A 17,895-nucleotide genomic window follows, 5' to 3' on the forward strand; every position below is an offset into this window, starting at 1 on the left:
CTTTGTTTGAAGTAAGTTGAGTGGCATTGGGGTCTGCTGCTAGGACTGCACACAGGAGGAGCCGGCTCTGGTTTCTACCACAGCTTTAATCTCAAGGCATCTTTGTCTTGGTGTTCATAATAGATGGGAGAGAGCAGCCCTCACCCGCCAGGGCCCTGTTGAGACTAAGCACCATGTCTGGGGTGCCCTGGGGCCAAATGTCTCACTGTGTACCTGGATGTCCACCTCTTAGGGTTTTAAATCCGAGTATCAAGTAACAAATGATGATTATTATGCTCGTAAAATACTGGCACCATCCACAAAYATACACTTCCAGACTATAGCAAAGAAAAAGTTGGATTCTCTGTTATTTAATGTAATTTTGAAGCTTTGTAACACCTACGTTTATTTTCCATTAAATGCTTCCCAAAATGTTTAAAGACATAAGATCCATGTATTGCTGCATGTTACTCATTTTATTTTTTTTTTATGAATAGGACATATATTATTTGAATCAATAAAATAGCTAGCTACTGCAATACAAGAAATCTCTACAGCAGTCCCCAGAATACAGAATAATTATGTTGCAAAAAACATAATTGATCTGCTTTTCTGATCCAAGTTATAAGTTAAAATAAGTTATAAGAAAAAACATAAATAAGCATTTTGAGATACAGCAATTGTTAGGTAGAAGCATTTATTGTTTCCTCTCTTCCTCCCCCATCCTCACACTGCTTAAAGCTGTTAGTTAACAAAATCAAATACTAAGATACAGCTCTCAGCAGATGAAACTCTTGCTGCCTTGCTGGGTGGTCTCTGGGCCAGATTAACTAAAAGTTTGGATGTCATAAATGTTTCCTGCAATTCAGCAGCTGGAGGCTGACCCTGCCTGTTGCCGTCGTGCCGTTGGGGTTACTGGATACCAGGCAGGCGCCTCACGTTGGTGATGTGGCACCGCAGGAGACAGTACCACCGAATCCCAGAATGGTTAAGGCTGGAAAGACCCCTAAGGATCATCTGGTCCAACCTCTGCTCCAGCAGGGACACCTGGAGCATGTGGTCTCTCAGGGTACTTCACTATCTTGGCTGCGGGCAAGCAAGTTTCATWCTGGAGCTTCATTCTTTTATTTCTACCTCTGAGTAGGACCTTAACTTTTCATTAAGGTTTTGGAGCGCTGGCAGTTTGGTTAGAAAAGATCATTATTACTAYGAGCTACAGAACTACGCTTTACCCAATTTTTTAGACTTAAGGTTCTGTATTTAGACAAACGGAATTACTTTATAATAACTAAGAAAGCACTTAGGAGGCAAGTATTGTAATAAAATACTGCCTCAAACACTGCTGAAACATTTAGTATATTTTTCTTTTTACAGGGAAAACCAAAGGACTACGATCAGCAATTTGTAAGTTGGAAAAACAATTAGATTTTTTTTTCCAGAAAATCTCATTAAACTTATCAGCTGATAAGCTCAGGTCTCCTATACRCAGTCACACCATTTATGTGTCTCCTCTCTAGCACCTTGTGCGCTTGGTGARATATTCTCTCACACCCGCAGACAGAATGTTGTTGACTATTAACATAAAATCAGGGCCTATAGAAGAAAGCATCTCCTCAGTTGCTCATACAGTTTGATCTGGCAGGACACTTTAAAACACTAATCATCTGTCAGCAGAATTTGGTAAATGTATATTTGCAAATTTGCTATGTTCTGACTCAACCATTCTTTTAAAAAATTCTTTAAAAAAGAATTTGCATCCGTTCACTCCTGTCTTGAAGCATCAAAACTGAAGGAGGAAGATGTTCAGCGTATGTCAGTCAACCAAGCATTTCATAAGATGCAGTTTTTAACTCGCACTTCAGAGGAAAGGGTGTGAGAAGGGGAAAGGACAAGCAGTGGTGCAGAATAAAGAAACCCCTGAGATTTAATGGCACTCTGTAATTGATGTTGCAGAAGCACACAAACTTCTTGGTAGTTTTTTTTTTTTAATGAGTCTGAGCTGACTAAGGACAGGTAAAATGGTGAATGAATCAGCCAAAGTTTCAGCATCGAGTCAAGACATAAATCTATTGGAATATTTGGGATTCTAGTATGTCACAACAAAGAAAGCCAGTGAGTCATATCACATTCGCTGTTTTTTTACCTTAGTTATCCTTTCTCCTATCTCTCTGAGATAATGGCATCAAGTCATAACCGTGATATCATTTCCCCAGATGAGCTGTGCTGTGTGGCTTCCCCACGGATCCTAAAGCATCTTGTTCTGGCTAAAGCAATTCCTGTCTTTGCAAGCAGCGCTGGGACTCGTCAGTCTGCCTCGAAGGCACTGTTTGTTGCCCCCAGATACTCTGGCTTCTTCTTGTGCTTCATCAGCATCTTCCTCAGGAGGCTGGGTGTCCCACACAGGGTGCCCCCGGTCAGAGGGAGAGAAGCTTCTGCTCCGGGAGGCAGGCTCAGCTCGTAGTCTGTGGTCTTCCTCGAGCGCTGTCTGTGGCTGCCAAATAGAGCACAGAAGGGCATCAATGGATCTCCGTGCTGCTTTCTCCATGTCTCCATCAACCAGACGTGGAAAAGCAGCTTCCCACAAAGCCCCTTAAGACTGTGACAACCCCATAGCGTGGCCGGCGTGCCGGAGCTTGCGCGCTGGGAGCCGCGGTGCGCGGGGGAGCTGGGCTGACCCACAGCAGCACCAGCTCCGGCTGGGGGAACGGAGAGCGGAGCTGCCGGCCTAAGGGGCTGGCGCCTGGAGCACGCTTAGCAGGAGCAGCCGCAGAAAAAAGCCTCCGTGCAGCCCGCCTGCAAAGGCAGAGCTGCAGAAAGTATCCAGGGAGTCATCTCAGATACAACCCCGATCCATTTTTGAGTTAGTTGTGTAGTTATAGAGATGAGTTTGTGCTATGGTCAAACTCATCCTTAATTACACTTTAGAGACAAAGTTGTTCTTTTTGTTTTAAAAATATTGAATTGCATTTTTCTAAACTGCCTTAGAGCAAATATTATAGACCGCTTTGGGGGAAAATATTTAAATTTGGATGCAAACACTTTTTTCCTATTGATAATAACAGAACCATAATGTACACTAGGACAACTATAACCAGCCACAGTTAATGACATAATCTATATATATATATTTTAGGCAGTTCCTGCCTCCTTTTTGGCCTGCAAGCAGGGTTTCTCTACTACAAACCGCTGAAGCTTTACAAGTGTGAGTGAGAGGAAACACTGAGCTGAGGATGGCTTTTTGTTCTGGGCGAGATGGTGCCTGCAGCCGAGGTCACCTYTTCCCTCGCGTGACAGCCGGCGCCCCGAGCGAGCGAGCCGGTTTCCTTGGGCGGTGGGAGGGACAGGGACTCACTCTTCCGTGAAGGCGCCGTCGTCTGCGGGGGCCTCGGCGGCAGCCGCCTGTTTCACTGCGGTCTGGGCGACCGAGGATGCTGGAAACTGCTGGGGGGAAAAGCAGCCCGTTAAGGGAGAGCACTGATGAGCTGGAGCCTGGGGTTAATCTGAGGAAAGAGGCTGTTTTAGGGAAATGAATGAATGCTGTAGGTCCCTTAATACGAGCAGGCAGGCTGGATACTGTTGGATACTGTTGGAAATCTCACTGAGCAAAATACAGCGCGACTCGAGTGGGAACCGCTCAAACCTCCGTTCTGCCACGGTCCCACACAAGGGCCCAGTCCCCAGGGCTCTGACTTTCCTCCCACCCTCTTGATCACACAGGTCCCCTGGGAGCTGCGTTGCTTTTCCTGCGAGCAGCCCGTGGAAGCCTGCGAGGGCGTCCTTGCAAGAGCTGAGATCGTAGCCAGGGCTGGGTAACCCAAAACTAGAAACAAAAGAAAACTCAACACAACCTAATGATTTCAGGTAATAACCACTATTGCAGATGTCACTGGGGACCTTGAAAAAGAAGTTCATATTATTTCCACTAATACCCAGCGGCTCAACTATTCTTGAATCAACTTCCTAATGTCCCATGGGATTAAGATATCAGGCTGGATACTTTTCAGTGCTCTGTAAGTATCCTAGAGAAGTAAAAGATGCTTGAAACTGCTTTTGCAAATATGCTTTGAAGATCAGCCAGCTTAACTGCAGGTAGGCAGGATTAGTTTAATTACACTGAACACTGCTGATTTTAACCATCCTTCAATATTACACAGTTGTTTTTCTTGAGCACAGCCCAGCTAACTAGTATATTGTAACCATCTAAAAGAGCATCTGAAGCTGTTCAGATTCTACAGCAGTCTGGTGATTAAGAAACTTTTCAAAGGGCTATTTCTGCTTTGAAAATCAAGTTTTTATTTAATGTGAGGACTTTGGGATTTTTTATATATATACAAAAAAGAGGAGGAAAAGAAAGCATTTTAATAAARCTGAGTCTTTCTTAGCCAAAGCATTTTTGCCTCTCCATTACAAAAATGAAATTTTAATTTTTGTTTGACGATTTACTCTATTTTTATGCATATATTTGATTGATCTGAGATGCTTATTTTTTCATGATAATGTGCGGAAAAAATGTGAATTATTTTGTTTGTTCTATTTTTTGAGGAAGGTGTTTCGTYCTAATATGGGACATTCTCTGAGAAACAGGAGGTTAAGTCCTGCCAGCTGCCACTGTTCCCGGAGGAGCAGCAGTCCTATGCCAGGACCCTTTGGCATCAATAATGTCTCAAAGCTTTAGAGAAGCATGAGAAATTCCCTTAAGTACTGCCACAGACTGACACATTGGTAATATGCAGCACATGGACAGGTATTAGGATTTAAAACGAATCAGACAGTGCTAGTAGCTGGTTTAACTGTATTTACTTACTGAAGATTTTCTCTCTGACTGGTGATTGCAGGACTTGGATGACTCTTCTTCACAAATTCCCACTGCAAAGCATAAGAAACATCATCATTTCAGTAACTGTTCCCCTGGCACAGCTTGTATGCTTTCATGCATTTAAGCCAAGATATGGTAAGAGATAAGATTTGGATTACAGTCCCACTAGGTTTCACAGTATAGGTCTATTTATTGCAAAAATACAAGAAGTTTTCCTCATTGTGACCATCTGTTGTGATGTCAGAAAAGTGATTTTGTTTTTTCTTGAGTATTTCTGGAAAACCTAACTTGGCTGCTAGATCGAACCAGACCTCGACTTTTGAAATGATGGGGTGCATGTGGCTGAATGGCCCCTTTCTCTGCCRCCCTCAAACCTGCACGTTAGCTTCCCAACACAAATGTCCATACTCACATTTAAATGCTTCCTGACGTTCCTGCTAGCTCAAGGTTTTGTTTTTGTTTGGTTTAGTTTTTGTTGTTGTTGCTGTTTTGTTTTCTCCTGTTCCTGGCCACTTTCAGTTTTCTGCTGTTTTAAAACAGTTTTCAAGTAAGTGAATGTATTCTCTCATGTAATAGGTACTAAAAGTATTTAGCAGGTGGCTCTGAGCAGTGAGCAAATGTCCACATTTTTATCTATTTTGCATTGCTTTTATGAGTCTTCCCTCCAGTGTGTCCTTGTTCTTGTTTTTCAATTGATTTATCCACTTATCAAAACCCCACTCTCGTGTTTGAATTCAGTCAGGAATTTCCTGCTCATCCATCCTGGCCTTCTGCTACACTTAGGTTGGGCTTGACTGTYCTTGTGCCTGATGCTGAGTACTGATATTTCTACTGGGTTTCTAATGCCAGCAATAAGCTTGTTGAAGCTCTCAGCTCTTGTCCCTGTATTTTTCACCTCTTTTCAAAGTTTAAATGTTATTGCTACTGCCCAAAGCTGTGCTTGTATTGAATATGAGATCTGCCTAATACTCAACAGSGCTTAGCTGTGAAGGAGACACAGGAAATGCTACAGGTGGACCTGGTTCCAGTGAGGAAGCTGAAGAATGTCTTTTAAGGATGAAATGTATGTGGAGCTCACAGCAGTACAGGGATGAATGAGAAGAGATCATGCAAATCCTGGGACAAATGTCCTCATTTGTCAAAAAATACCTCACTTTGTAGCAGACTACACTGGCTTCCCTTCTGGCTCAGAAGCAGCTGGAGAAACTGCCTTTCTAGGCTCTTTCATTGCACCTCATTCTTTATATAGGTGCTTGTTGGTGCAGTGATTACTGAAACCTGAAGCTGTAGTGTGACGTYAAAAGAGACTTATCTTTATTCCCATACAAATATTTATAAACACTGCTACTCTTCTCCCCTTAAAATATTAAATTTGTAAAGCCAGGCACTTAAAAGTTATGAAACAGCAGAAGTGAAGCAAGGTTATTTTAGCCCCAGGCATCTCGACATTATGATTCAGTCCCTAATTGTGACCACAAACTATTTTTCCACAGACTTGCTGCTTCATTCAGTGCACCATATGGATGGTGTTCACTCAGAGGGTAGTTATTCATCCTTTTCTGTTTGCTTTTTTTTTGCTGTTCACTACATGGCCCTACRCTTAGTTTCTCCACAGTAAACCCTTCTCTGAGGACAGGACTATTAATCTTTCCATGGGCGTTCCTGTACGGGTGATTGCTGAGGTCCTCACCTGCACAAACACTGAGAAGCAGCGCGTCAGAACGTCCTGTGGAATGAGAAGTTGTCCCAGAAGCAGAAGTCCCTCCAGCCCTGCTGCCACCAGCCTGCACCAGGCGCTGCCTCCCTGTCCCCGTTCCCCCCTCCAGCCCTCGGCCATTTGGCTCTTTGTTCAGCCRTGTCTTGGCTCCCATCCCAGTTTTAGCTCTTCCCTTATGGTCCCCGGCTCAGCGTTCCCCTTCCTCGTTTCCTGGGCTCTGCTCCTGCCTGCTGCGTGTTCAGACGAGAGGGCTCGTGCGCGGTGAAGAACACGCTCATTCACCAGCACAATCTGTTTGACACATTTCACAACTCCTAAAGAGAGAAACTTCCCACAGCTCTGCCAAGCATGTGCCAAACGGATGGAGGGAGGGCTTTTTTTCTCAATGGCTTCAAACTTGGTTATATCTGGGTGTTTTTTCACAGGCCTAGCAAAAAGATGTATTTTTGATAAAAGGAAAATCCGTCCCTTGCCAGATTTCATGGCCCTGCTCCAGCTTTTTCCCTTCAAACATAAGGCATTAGATCTGAAGGAACTATGTGACCAGCTCAGTTATGTTTATTAATTTGCTTGTTCATTCATTGGCAAGTTCTATTTATCCTTGATGCACTCTCAAAAATATGATGATCTAGTTTGGCTTAAAAAACACAATCAGATCCAAGGCTGACACCCTGAATCTGAAAGTTCATCCCAAAGAGTGATGTTCTGGCAAAATCTGCCTGAACAGAGACCTTATGTAACGACATGAGTCAGGCAAACTCAGTCATAGGGAACTCCTCATCTCCATCTGTACAATATTTCAAACTTTTGGGAAGGGAAAGTGTGTGACACGATAAAGGAACCACAGAATCACAGAATGGCTGAGGTTGGGACCTCTAGAGATCATGCAGTCCAACCCTCCCTGCTCCCGCAAGGACACCGAGGACACATGGCACAGGGCRGCATCCAGGCGGGTTGGAATATYTCCAGAGGAGACTCCACAGCCTCCCTGGGCAGCCTGTGCCAGGGCCCTGTCACCTTCACAGGACAGAACTTTTTCCTCATATGGAGATGAAACTTCCTGTGTTTCAACTTTGACTCACTGCCCCTTGTCCTGTCACTGGCCACCGCTGAGAAGAGTGTGGCCCCTTCCTCCCTGCCTTCACCCTTCAGGTAGTTAGACATACTGATCAGATCCCCTCTGCGTTATTGGCTCCCTCTTGAGCAGAGCTATGCGACACCACAGTCAGTGTCTCCTGATAATCACTGGCCATTTTAAGCAAGGATGAACCCTTTGGATCCATAACCTAATGCCTGCTTCCATGCAAACTGAGGGACTGCAGTGCCTAAAAGGACAGACTTGGAAAAAGTGAGAAGAAGAAAGCTAGGGAGTAAAGGAGTTTGTGAAGGACTTACTGCGCTTGGCGGTGCCCTTGGGCAGGCAGGGGCCCTGCTGCAGGCGGCCCAGGCCCCGCGCCTCGTCCTCTCCATACAGCACGTGGAGGAGGTCGCCGTGGTGGGGCTGCGGCTGCTCTGTCCGGTGGGGCCGGCAATCAGCTACTGCTATCACCTGCGGAGAGAGGAGAGGCCGTCCCGTGGCGCTGGGGCTTGGGGGGGCTCTGCGTCAGCTCGAGGCTGAGCCGGGCCGGTGCCTCATCTGGCCGCGTTTCACGGGCATGGCCAGGGGACGCTGGCGGCCGGCTGAGCCCTGCGGGGCTCGGCTTTGCCCTGCTCCTGACTGTGTGCATGAGGAGTATAAAAATACCAGGAAATAACAAACATATTTGCTCTGGGACCCAACTGCTTTAATTGTACCTTTCTGTGTTTTCTTCAAGAAGCTGAAGTGCGGCCCTTTATAAATCTATGGATTTTGGATGCCCCCTCTGAGACGGCTTAAATTTAATTTCTTGTTGCATCACGTTTTGGGCGGTCAGTTGCACTGCAGCAATGTGAATAAAAAGTGCAATTTCTTCATGACTCTCCTGTCTTTTGGACTTGTTTGCCTTCTACACCTSGCAAAGGATTTCACAGAATGCAAGATGGTGCAGAATTCTGCTCCTAGACTTCAATTTTCATAAAAATTAGCCCCTACAGACTCACCAGGAGCTGTGTATTTGAACATTCGAGGTATGTGAGGTCCAAAGCAGATGGGTCTATTGGTGACTATTATCCAGGGTGGTGCAGGAGCAGTTGGATCTGGAAGATTAAAGTCCTGACAGCAGGGAAGCCGATTTCCTACTTTCTTAAATTCTTCCTTAGTGCCATACTGAGAAACAGAATACAAATTGAAGAGGCCAAAAAGCCAAACCGGTAAGGAACCCAAAACATAGGGCAACTTTTGAGACTGTTTYAGTTGGTTTTGTACTGGCATTTATTCTTTGCAGTACTCTGCCAAGAAATGTTCTGAAGGCATATAGTGCAATGTGCATATTTCAGGATGCCTCAGACCTAGAAGACTGCTTATTAAATGTGGCCTTTTGCCAGCAAAAATCATTTCGAGAAACGTAAAGAGGAGCATTATAAAGACAGAAGCGTGCACTGGAAGGGCAAACTCGGCTGGSAGTTCCTTGCCTAGAAACTCCATGCATATTCTCCAGTTGTGAGGAAGGCACAACGCAGCGTGGTCAGCAGGATGCAGGTGGCTGGTCTATATTCCTGCCATGAACYGCATCTTAGCTAAGCAAGGTCAAGACCCATGGGCTCAAAACACCAGCTATCAGCATCCTCTCAGTGCTGGACAGCAATTAATAAGATGCTCAAAATAATGCATTTTTTTTCTACCCCAGCAACTTCTCAGGGGCGTGAGACAATGATAACAAATAAGAAGAAATTTAATGTTAGTATAGCTTAGCTAGGAATAGCTTTCTTGGGCTATACCTGCTGTTAACATAAAAGACCTAACTTGTAAAATAAGTATTTGGCAAGTGATATGGTTAAGCATATCAATAGATAAGCTGGTTACTGCAATATGCAAACTAAAAATAGTACTTAAGAGTAACAATTAATGTTGGCTGCACCATATATTTTGTGTCATTTTATGTTGGAAGAACAAGTGAAAAACACTTGCTTGCATCTTATTGATGACTAATAGTTGTCATGTACCTGTCTGTATGTAAATGCAGATATTTTATCTCATGGCTGAGATGAAAACTCAGCAATCAACTAGCCTGTTATTGGCATAGTAAAAGCCTTACTTTATCTCCTGATACACCTTCTACTTCAAAGATGCAGTCAACGTTAAAACAAGACMGCATTCAAGCAGGTACCTTCACAAAGTTATTCATTCTCTTTAAAGACATTTGAATTCAGTTTGCCATTAATCTGCAATATTCTGTGTACATAAAATTTTACACAGATTTATAAGTGCATGCAAAAGTGTAGTTCCCCCCTGTCCTCTCCCAAAAAAAGGAAAACTCAAACCAGATCACTTTTTACTTTTTTGATTTGATTCCCAGTACCCTCAGAGGTCCAGGGGGGACTGCAGGGCTCCTGCTGAGCAGCAGGACCCAGGACAGGCACTGACTTCTGAGACCCAACAGCGGGAGGCAAAACCRCTAGTGGTGGGAGCTGCTGAGGCCACCATAGTGTAACCCAAGAGGTGGGGGGCTTGCTTTGCCTTTGGTGGATTTGGGCACACAGCCTAACCCCGTCCCTGTTCCACAAGCTGCTTGAGAACATCCCAAGTGTTAAAGGCAACGGGGTTGCCACCGTCCTGAAGATAAGCCCGTGCTCAGGAGCGCCAGYGAGTGGGGCCCAGCTCTGCAGCAAGCGAGCGGAGCCTCGGTGTCGCGGGGACAACTCGGCAAGGAGCACGATGCCAGCATGGGGCGCTGGGAGGCCCCAAGACGCTGCTCGCCCAGCTGGTGCTGGCTGCCTCCCAGCTGCTGGGCCTGCTCCAGGGCTGGTTCTAGGGCTGGTTCTAGGCCTGGTTCCAGGCCCTCACCACAGCTCCTCGCGTGTCGCAACCTCCTGTGCCCTGGCACGGGGCGYCAGCCGGAGGGACAAGCGCCCGTCACCGCCGGGACACCAGCAGAGACCCTCTCCAACCCTGCGGGCGAGCGGAGGCTGAGGCTGCGGCCAACAGGGCCTTCCATGGCAGCCCCTCTGCCTCAGGCAGGCCTTGTGCTGGGCTCCTGCGGCTCTCAGGGCGTGCGGCAAGGCCAGCTCTCCTCACGGGCTTTGGAGACGTGCCTGGTGCTCTTGGTCACACTCAACCCCAGAAGGTGTCTGCAGCCCTCTCCTGCTCACCTGCAAGGAACCCGAGTTCCCTTCCTTTACTTGGTCATGGAGGGGACACTTTATGTAAGTATGATGCTGGCTGTCATCTTGCAAGGCGCTTGTTTTATCCGTGTAAACCACTGCTGACTTGAAACTTAGCAATCTGCCTGCACATTGCCAAGAATAAATTTAATTTAAACTAAAAAAAAAGAAAAAAAAGTGTGTGTGGGGAGGGGCAAGTGGAGTAAGCAGAATTTTAACTTCATTAATAGCAGGAATTACTTGGCCCCAGCATCTGTGCTTTTAAGGTTTCTTGTTTACATGTGTTACCAGGCGTGTCAGAAGGCCTTCAAAGGCATCAATATAAATAGGTCACATTGCCATTTTCCATCACAGTGAGACACAACAACACAGACACTGTAGCACATTCTCAGTTAACATGTTTGTTTGCTGCGCTTGGCAGTAGTTCTCYGAGTTTCTCTTCTCCCAGTGAAAGATTTCACTGCGACTCTGGCTGCCTCGCGCATTACTGTAATACACAAAGACTTTTCTAGGTCAGGAAACTAAACCTGGTGTAGCACAGTGTTGATTTAAACCTGAGCTGACGTTTCTCTCGGGCACCTAGGGTAAGGCACAAGGATCAGCTTGAAGTCACTTTTCTTTTCTAAATGTAACAGAAATTTTAAATCTGTGTGAGTGGCAGAGTCATCCAAAGTAAGTGGAATTACCAGGCTGCTCTCTAGATAATTGCTGCTTCTAAAACCTCTAAGTCCCTCGGCGGCCTCGTTCTGCTTGCAGGGCCCGACGCAGCGCTCAGCAGAGCAGCTCTCGTGTGCGCAGGTGAGGGCACCTCCCCGAAACCAGCTAAGGCAAACGGGGACACGCGGGGGGACACACAAAGCCCGTGCAGCCCTGGAGCCCAGAGGCCACTGCAGCAGCTCGCCGGGTGCTCCTGCAACCAAAATGCCTCTATCAAACCAACGGTCAAAAAAAGTTGCAATTAAATATGTGGCTTTGGGTAAAACTCTGAAGCTTAGGGGCTTAAAGTGTTGTTAGCAGAGGAAATGACATCTTTAGAGCTAAGCTCTTCTTGATGATCTAATGTTTATCTGATTGTTAACATGGCAGCACTAACAAATACACTGTTTTTTTGCCATTTTTCTTCGAGGCACTCAGGTCCTGGTGTCCAGACTCTTTTTAAAGCTCTCATCAAAGGATTTGGGGATGGGAGAACATGGGGAGGGAAGCAAAGGATGTGCTGTCGCTAGAAATAACTCTTAATAGGGCAATAGGAACTGCAAATAAGAATATTCGGCAAATATTTATTTTAAAAAGTGTTTCTTCTTTTTTTTCACCCTCTCACTGTCATGACTGTGCTTCTGGGGTGGATTCTTGGATGTGATGGACGTTACCTCTCACAGTCAGTCATTTCACTGCTAAATCACTTAATGCTACATGGCTTTAGAGTTTCTGCTATGAAAAAAAAAAAAAAAAGAAAAAAAAAAACCAACAAACTGGCAGATGTCCACGTTGCTTGCTATTTTTGCCCTAGTCTCGGATTAAACTTGTGCATCCACTGCAATTACCAGAGCAGAAGATCTCAGGTTAGCTCAGGCCTTTCCACAGCACCAACAGCAGATGCAGAAGTAAAAGTGAAAAATAAAGAATCATTCTGCTACTTCTGTGTGGGTCTAGAAACCGGCGATTGCAGCTTCCTCAGAAGCATGTGTGTTCCAGCGCATGGGACTTATTTGAATAATTTCACATGAGCCACAGTGGGTGCATCATGCTGAAAGAGGGAAAGGCACAGTGCAGCTAAGAGCTGTCTGTGCAAGCTGCTTTGGTTTCAAAGCCTTCCTTATTTTCCTAGCTGGATCTGCAGGCTGTTCCTTATGCCTGGTACTCCCACGCTAACGGGTCTGCAGGGCCTTCTTGATTTTCGTAGCTCTACCTAAGTATAGTGCTGCTACACACTTCCCTTGGGAAGCGGGATCCAGCAAGTGGGAAAAAGGAAAACCATGGAGAGAGAATGTTCCCCAGGGAACGTGCTTCCACCTTGGTTAACCCAGTACTGCACATATGGACGTCTGCTTCATTTGCTTTTCCATCCCACCAGCCCCTCTGGCACTGTTATTCATGCTTTAAGAATATGAATTATGGCTGCGGATCCCTCAGATGACCTGTGTGGAGAAGCTGTTTATTTGACCAGCTCTTCCTGGAAAAACAGCATTCTTTGGGGGAGAATCTCAAAGCTAAATTTTCTGCTAAATATCCGTAACTTTGTGGAAACTCCCCTTTCTGTTTGCCACCACGCTCCTCACATCAGACCAGTTCCACTTTGTTGCCCCAGTCCTGAAAGATCTGCTTCCAATTTACCCATGGCATCTTTAACCATAAAATTAGCCAATTAAAAGAAAAACAAGAAGAGCAAGACAGCAGGAGAGAGAGAGAGGAGAAAGGGGGTTTCTTACGCTCTTCGCTAGGATGTGCTGTGGAGTTTTGACTCGTCTTCGGGCAGGACTACACGCTGTGGGAGGAAAGCAGAAACATGGTCAGGGGCCAGCTGAGGCAGAGGGACCCGCGCAGCGGCTTCCAAAGCGGTGCCCACCGAAATGCCGGTGGGTTTTGCCCGTTGGGAGCGGGAGGAGGCAATCTCCATTGGATGTGAGGTAGGAGACCAGGGCCRACACTCGTCCAGCAGCCCCGCTGGAGGAGAGCTTATTTCGGGAGAGGGCCTGGCTACAAACATGGTGTAAACACACCAGGGGTGTCCTTGTGAGGGAAGCGGGCGCCGCGGGCCCAGAGAGGGAGCCGGAGCGGCCGCCTTTCCCCCACGGAGGAGCCGGCACCGCTGGCAGCTCGGGCAGGCCAGGCCAGCGCTCAGGAGGATCCTGAGGCTCTTCAAGAGCACTTGGCTCTTCTGCTGACCCCGCGGTGCAGCCTCCCGTCAGTGGCTTAAGAAACTTACGCGACTTTTCATCGCTTGGGGCTGCTGAGGCTGTGCTACATAATATGCTCCACGTCTCTATAAGATATATTCTGCATGAGAATGCTCTGGGGCTGGGAAGGAGGTGAGGTGGGAAGGAACGGTGTGAGGAGGATTCCAGGTAAACCCCTTTACAAGTGCTTTATCCATCCATCCAGAAGGATGTCCTCGCTCTTCATGACATCTCAGAGACCCACTGCCTTCTAGCTACGCAATGCAGACACCCATAGGTACAGGGCAAGAGCCATCCCAAAGTGTCTGCATTTCTGCCATAGGCTTCCAGGAGGAATCCCTTCTGTTCAACAGTTTTTGATGAGACCTCTTACCTGCCATGGCCTGGGACAACAGCACTTTCTTTCACAGAGAAATTTACTTTTCTCTCCATGCAGCTTCCAACATGACTAGCGTATGCATTAACTGTAAAGAGGCCTAGCCTTTCATCTAGATATACAGACCTTCTCAGCAAGCCCAAACAGCCCTGTAAAGTCATTTCAGGTTTCCTGCATTCTGTCCAAAGCAAAACTTTTGCAGTAAGTCTGGTATTCTTATTTGTTAAAACTCAAAATGACTCATTCAGTGCTCTAACTTGATGAGACATTTTGCATGGAGTTTGCTTCCACTTTTATTTTTAAACCCTTAAGACACCACAATCATAAGCAAAACAGAATCACCAGCACGAGGTACCGGAACCATAAGCAAAGTTTGTGATCAAACCGAATCTCCACTCCCATGGAGGGGAGTGGGCATTTTCAGACAAAGTGAAGATGGTGTCAGTAATTTTTGTTTCAGTTTGGCTTGAAACTGGACTGAAAAACTCTGGTTGTATCTTCTCACTCTTTGCACTTCTTTAAAATTGGCACCGCTCCTCTATCCCACCCAGCTTCTCCTTTTCTGCCAGCAGTAACAACACAGTATAATGGCAGCAGTGCCATTATATATTATATCTGTCATGTCCCCCTTGTACTAGCATGGAAGTTGCCTGGTTATCTATTGTTAATATTCCTGCTGATCCTACCCGGAACTTTCCTTCCAGGACAGGACTTTGCAGAGAAGCACCTTCACGACTAAGCTTAGTGTATAACACGTTGCCATGTCTGGCAAAGCTGCGGCCTCGATGTTGGCTCAGCAGTGGAGCAGGCAGGGGACACGCGCACGGAGGGCTGGTGTGAAGCATCACCGYGCAATGGGGTGGGTTCGGGAGCCAAAGTTCAGACATTTTGACAATTCCAGTGGGGGAAATGCAGGCAAAGTGGGAAGTGGGGCTTGCTGTTTGGAGGCTCCGAGCTTTGTACTAAGGTTACTCACCATTCAAGCCCTTTTGTGGATCCAGACCCTAGACTCCAAATTTAGGATCCTTAAAGAAGTGGCCTGATTTTCTGGGATATTCAGTAACTGCAACTGTCACTGAAAATCAGGCCATCATCTCTGATAAAAAAAATTACATACTGAGCATTTGGACCCCAAAAGATGAGGGGGGGGCAGAAGTGTTGCCCTATGCTTAGCCTCTGTTAAGAAGGGGAGCACAGGAGGTGATATCTTGCCCAAATTCCCTGCTAAGGGCCCACTGAAGGACTGGGTGCTGCACTCTTAGCTCTTCCCAAACAAGTTATCTTTGTGTGTGCAGCCCGTGAGTGTGCTGAGCTGTCTGCTTGATTTCACTCTGTTTTGAACAGGATGATATCCTCAAGGATCCCACAGCCTTCTCCTGCATGGGAAGGTTTAGATTTTAAGTCATGGCAAGTGCAGGATGAGATCCAGAGACATAATGAAGGTGTTTTCTTTTTTCCTATGAATATATGGTAACTGGCTTTGGAAGCCCTTGCAACCACCATTCCTTCTGGAATTTCACTGAGTAAGGAGGAGTAATTTAATTGCTCACCAGCAAAACACTAATTAAGCTCAAGTGCAGAAAAGTTTTATGATATAAGGAGTCACTTTCATATCTCTCTGGCATTTCATGCATTTATCATGTATGCTCATAGCACGGGCAGCATAGATTTTATATTTTCCTCATAGCAGGGAATACTGCTGTGCTGGAACCACAACAAATAGCACGTAAGTGCACCCAGCAGCAGTCAGTGTGCACGCTTTCAGGGCATGCATGATCCACAGGCCAAACCTCTGCCTGTCATCGGCCAGTTTAAGTGGCGAGTGGCTTACAGGGGCTGAAGAAAGGAACGGCATGAAAGGGAAGTCACAGCACCAGCAAACACGCGGTTATTGAATAGCCATTGAAAGAAGAGTGAATCGTGGAGCTAGGCGTAAGTGACCCCTCGCTCAGGAACACAAAGGCAGCAGTGCAAACAGTGGAGCTGTGGGGAAGACCCTGCAAACATCATTTTCTGCAAGGATGGGAGCAGGAGCGGGGTGGGAGCAGGAAGGGAAGAACGAGCTGTTGCTGATGATGTCCCTGGATTTGCCAGCGAAAGGATCTCAAGCAGCAAAACAATTCCAGCAATGGTCCATGCTGTCATTTCCACTTATATTCTGAAATTAAGCAGCTGAGTGCTTGCAGCTTCCAAGAAAAGATCCGATCTAACCCCACTATTTGTTTTCCATAATTTTACCTGCTTTCTCCTTGTTGCTGCTGAAATATGCAGCTATTGAGTTTAAACTAATCTGTTCAATCAAATGCATGCAGCCTGGGCTTTGTCCGGTGCTTACTCTTCATTACAAGCAATTAATGTTAATCATGCATTCATTGCCAGGGCATGGCTTTGGAAATGTTCCACTTATTGAGCCAGCATACTTAAATTCAACATTCAGGCAGCTCACCCAGTTCATCCGAGCTGCCGACTGCTCACAGAACTTCATTTCCTTTTCTTTTACACAGAATAGCCGTGCAGTTGCAAGCTGTCRCTTTTAGCAGTTACCTCATAGGTACATGAACGCGGATTCCAGATCTCCCAGTTTTGCCTGTGCAAAGATTTTACAGAGCCCCAGTGTGGAAGCACCTGCACGGAGCAGCTCCAGAAAGGAGCCGGGAGCCCCGAGCTGCCAGCCCGGCGCGGCACAGCACAGCACAGCACACAGACAAGCGTGTCCCCTCAGAGACTGCTCTAACAATAAAATATTCTGTCCATCTAAGAGRCGACACCGTTTCTGTTATTCCAGTTTGCATGTACTCACATTTCGATGAAATCACGGTGGTGAAAACTTCTAAATTTTCATCGCTGCAGCTGTAAATCTGATGCATTTTCCGCCTCTCTCCGCTGCCTGCCTTCCAGCTTCATGCAAGTGCTCTGAACTTCTGGTAAATAGGTTTCACTAATCCAATCTGGCTCTGTGATCATTGTCCAGATCTACAAAGGACAGACCGATGCTGTGATCTCATCTCATTCCATATTCTTCATTGCAACATTTTCTGCTCCCATCTGCCTTTGTATGAAGACTATTAATGCAAAGATTTAATTTAGCTGTTACTTAAGCCTCTACTCAGATAGCAGAATTTTATTTTACTTCTCTCTTTTTTTTTTCTTTTAACCAATTTGGAGAATCTTCTGCAATAAATGACTAACAATTAAAATCTGTTCTGTGCAGCTGATGTGTGGGCATATACAAGCTCACAGAAGTACTGCGAAGATCTTTTTATATATGTTGCTTTGYTGCTTTTGTGTACTTCAACACATTTATAAGGAAAAGTTGCTCCTCCCATATAATGAGGAGCTGAACACAGGTATGTTAAGGAAAGCATTTGGTTCTTCACCTTTTGARTTCATAAATCAGCACCTAAATGCTGAACATTTCAATGTACAGTTTCAGTGCAGATATCTAAAGAAGAGAATGTCAGACAGAGATTCCCCTGACACTTTAATGGTTCCAAGGAGAGAGTAGGKGTCTCGGTGGTAGATGGATTCCTACATAATTGGGTGGATCTTGGGCCCGATTCCATATTTTTGCATTTCAAATTCATCATAATCGAATTGCTGCCACAGACAGCAGTCCTGTTTGCAGGTTTTGGCTTACACACTCTAGGAATTGCTAGATACCTGATACTTCCAAGTTATTCAAGATATTAAATTATATCAGTCCATTGAATAGACTTCATTACTCATGTACATGTGTAATTAACACAAAGATTAGCTCTGTCTTCTCCTATAGAAGACCCTAACAGTCCCAGATGGAAAGCGCTGGGAAACATGGGCTGCTACTGTCATATTAATAGAAGGATTTTCTTTGAGAAGATAAATATTGATGAAA

The 17,895-nt window shown here is 45.8% G+C and overlaps 1 protein-coding gene across 1 annotated transcript; it reads right to left on the minus strand.

Moving 5' to 3' along the window:
- Positions 1 to 1,424: 1,424 nt before the first annotated feature.
- Positions 1,425 to 16,998, minus strand: VXN (vexin). The gene is made up of 6 exons (XM_026035607.1): positions 16,825 to 16,998; positions 13,181 to 13,236; positions 7,908 to 8,061; positions 4,784 to 4,845; positions 3,332 to 3,420; positions 1,425 to 2,470 (listed from the first exon to the last, which is right to left on the minus strand). Exons 1-6 carry the CDS (start codon positions 16,889 to 16,891, stop codon positions 2,284 to 2,286), a joined length of 615 nt encoding a protein of 204 aa, XP_025891392.1. The 5' UTR covers positions 16,892 to 16,998; the 3' UTR covers positions 1,425 to 2,283.
- Between the last annotated feature and the right edge of the window lie 897 nt (positions 16,999 to 17,895).

The sequence above is a fragment of the Nothoprocta perdicaria genome, unplaced genomic scaffold, assembly GCF_003342845.1.
Source record: "Nothoprocta perdicaria isolate Ctin4 unplaced genomic scaffold, notPer1 scaffold_162, whole genome shotgun sequence".
Lineage (NCBI taxonomy): Eukaryota > Metazoa > Chordata > Aves > Tinamiformes > Tinamidae > Nothoprocta > Nothoprocta perdicaria.